This window comes from Nematolebias whitei, chromosome 11, assembly GCF_014905685.2.
Source record: "Nematolebias whitei isolate Nwh7 chromosome 11, NemWhi1, whole genome shotgun sequence".
In the NCBI taxonomy this organism is placed as follows: domain Eukaryota; kingdom Metazoa; phylum Chordata; class Actinopteri; order Cyprinodontiformes; family Rivulidae; genus Nematolebias; species Nematolebias whitei.
The window spans coordinates 47,401,633-47,404,450 of record NC_056508.1 but is presented as its reverse complement, the minus strand read 5'-3'; the positions used below and the strand labels follow the sequence as shown (position 1 = coordinate 47,404,450).

At 53.5% G+C, this 2,818-nt stretch overlaps 1 protein-coding gene across 1 annotated transcript; it reads right to left on the bottom strand.

Moving 5' to 3' along the window:
* On the bottom strand, positions 1 to 1,130 carry pdyn (prodynorphin). The gene is made up of 3 exons (XM_037685068.1): positions 1,057 to 1,130; positions 763 to 896; positions 1 to 541 (listed from the first exon to the last, which is right to left on the bottom strand). The coding sequence occupies exons 2-3, from the start codon at positions 880 to 882 to the stop codon at positions 26 to 28; spliced, it is 636 nt and encodes a 211-aa protein (XP_037540996.1). The 5' UTR covers positions 883 to 896; positions 1,057 to 1,130; the 3' UTR covers positions 1 to 25.
* Positions 1,131 to 2,818: the final 1,688 nt, after the last annotated feature.

The following is a 2,818-nucleotide window of genomic DNA, read 5'->3' as shown; positions in this document are numbered from 1 at the left end:
CTGGAGGAGTTCAGGAGCTCCTCTCTTAAAGCGGCTCCTCCTCGGAGCGCACGGAGAACTTGAACTGGCGCCGCAGGTACCCCCCGAACCTCTTGTCCCACTTCAGGTTGTTGAGTTTGGGCCGGACCCTCCGCATGAAGCCGCCGTAGCGCTTCTGGAGCTCCTCCCGGCTCTCCTCCTCCTCCTCCTCCTGCTCCCCGGAGCTACTCCTCTTTGATTTGGGGCCGAATTTGCGTAAAAAGCCGCCGTAGCGTTTAACGAACCCGCGCGCGTCCTCGTCGCCCCGCGGCGCGCCGCGCGCCTGCAGCCGCTTCAGCAGCTCCTGGTAGAGTTTGGGAGCCGCGGCGGGCTCCAGGACGGAGTTGGAGGAGGTGAAGAGCTGGTTCTTGTTCTTGTCGAGCCTCTTGATGAAGCCTCCGTAGCGCTTGACCAGCTCCGCCTGCTGCCGCTCCTCCTCCTCCTCCTCCTCCTCCGTGATGTCCGCCAGGCTCGGAACCGGAGCGCAGCCCTGCAGCTCCTCCTCACAGTCCGGACTGCAGGACTGAGGGGACACGGAGACAAGAGGGGGACACTTTGAGCTCACACATCAAACATGGCTCCTGCACCTGAAACTTTTACATTCAACAAGTTAAAACGATGATTTTAGGTTTTAAACTTCTGCTGTTGGTTTGATTTATTGTCTCAATTTAAGATAAAAGCAGCAGAACCGGAGTTTTTGTTTCCTGCGTCTTGCGGGCTGTGCGGGCTGTGCGTGAAGCTCACCAGGCGGCTGAAGGCGGCGGGGCGCAGCAGCTGCCGCGCGCATTTCTGGCACTCAGCCGAGCAGTCTGTGTGGATGGAGGGCGGCAGGCTCAGCATCAGCACCAGGACATACCACTCCATTCTGCACCGGGTCCCTGCGCGCGCACACACAAACATCAAACAGTTTGAACTCTTTCATGTGAAGTGCAGCCGCGCGTAAAGGCGCGCCGACGCGTTTGATCGTGAATAAAAGCCTGAACTGCGCGTTAGACCAAAGTTGAGGAGGTAAATAAGCACGAGGAGCTGAGTCGGTACCTTCAGGAGTTGGACAGGTTCTTCCAGCCGTGTTGAGACTCGCAGAGGCGCGTGGACCGGCTCGCGCTCCTCCGTCCGACACTTGCCGCTCGCGCGTCGCGGTTCTTTTTATGAGCCGCGCCTCGGCTGTCATCAGAGCGGCTGCTGGAACCGACCAATGGGACGGAACCGAGCCCAGCTTCAGGGAACACCCACACGGATCACCATCATCATCGTCACTCCATGGACCAGAGCTGTAAATCATCCGTTCATGTTCCAGTAACTCTGATCCCAGGTCAGATTAGATTAGATTCTAACAACAGACTCTTCATTTACTGAAAGTCAAACTATCAAACCAAACGTTTATCCTGAACCACAAGAAACGGTGCAGATTGAAAAAGTTTCAGATTTATTATTCTAATGCACGCGCTGAATATAAACCAAGGCCGAGTCACGTGACCTACATGATGAAGAAACGAGAAGGTCCGGCTCGGTTCGTCCGTCTGCTCATGTTCTTGTTTAACAGGACGACCTTCATGTTTCGTTCCAGCGCCATGAAGACATCAGTGAAACGCACCGGAGTCTTCTGGATCTTGTTTAGATGTTTATCTGCAGATTCAGCAGATCTGATAAATAAAACCATCAGATCTGTGGGTCCAGCCCCGAGGACACTGTCTTATCTCCAGTCAGGGGGGTGCAGCTTTCCATGGAGGGGGTCAAGGATCTCTGGGTTTTAGGGAAGAATGTGAGGTCGACAGACTGACCGGAGCAGCTGCTGCAGTATTGTGTACGGTGAGCCGAGCCAGTGTGGTGAAGAGGGAGCTGAGCTGCAAGGAGAAATTCTGACGATTTATGACCCAAAACGATTAAAAACTGTTTACAGGTAAACACCTGAGTTTGACGTTCAGCTCCGGGACAAACTGGGACAGCAGAGGTTCAGAGTGGACAGTGGACACGGTTACTGGACCGCTTCAGTCCGCGGGGACACCACGGTCCAGGTGAGCTCCAGGTGTGCAGATAAACACCTCGAGTACAAACAATAAAACAAATAAATAAATGAGGTCAGGACTCCAGTTCATCACAGGAACCATCGACCAAGCAGGTCTAACCACTGCTCCACCGTGCCGCCCTCCTGACAGACAGTCACGGTGTTGGTCATGTGAACTCGGACAGTTTTGATGAGACCTGCGTCAGAGTCCTTGATGGACGAAGCAGCAGGAACGCACCACGCTCAGACCGTCATCAGAAGTTCAGACGGGTCTTCAGGGACAGCGAGGACAAGCGGAGCAACCGTTTGAAACATCACGTTCACGAAGAACGTCGTCTGCAGTCAGATGAACGGTTCAGAGAAAACTCCTCCACATGAAGGAGGAGGTGAAAACATCTGACCAGATGTTTTAAAGCAGGAGTTTACTACAGACTCAATCCTTTGGAAATTGTATTTCCTCTGAGAAGCAGGCATCATGAACACCAAGGAATTCTCCATCCAGGCCAGAGAAAAAGCTGTAGAGAAGAAAAGATCAGGGTCGAGTTGTAAAATAAAATATTGAGCACGAAGCAGGAAGACGGCGTCCACGTCCGATTCTCACTGTGCTGAGAATCCCATCCCTCAGAGAAGCACGGCGGTGGCAGCTTCATGCTGCGGGGACGGTTCTCATCAGGTCAGAGCTGAAGGAAAGATGGACGGAGCAGAACAACAACAAACATCCTGTGTTGTAAAATCTCTGCAGACGGTGCACACGGTGGAGAGGCGTGTTCTGTTTACGACGCAGAAGCTGTTCAA

Excerpts from the sequence above, each read along its gene's own strand:
- pdyn (XM_037685068.1), bottom strand. The coding sequence starts at position 882 with ATGGAGTGGTATGTCCTGGTGCTGATGCTGAGCCTGCCGCCCTCCATC. Across the intron at positions 542-762 it reads CCGCCGCCTTCAGCCGCCTG|TCCTGCAGTCCGGACTGTGA; the intron begins GTGAGCTTCACG and ends GTGTCCCCTCAG.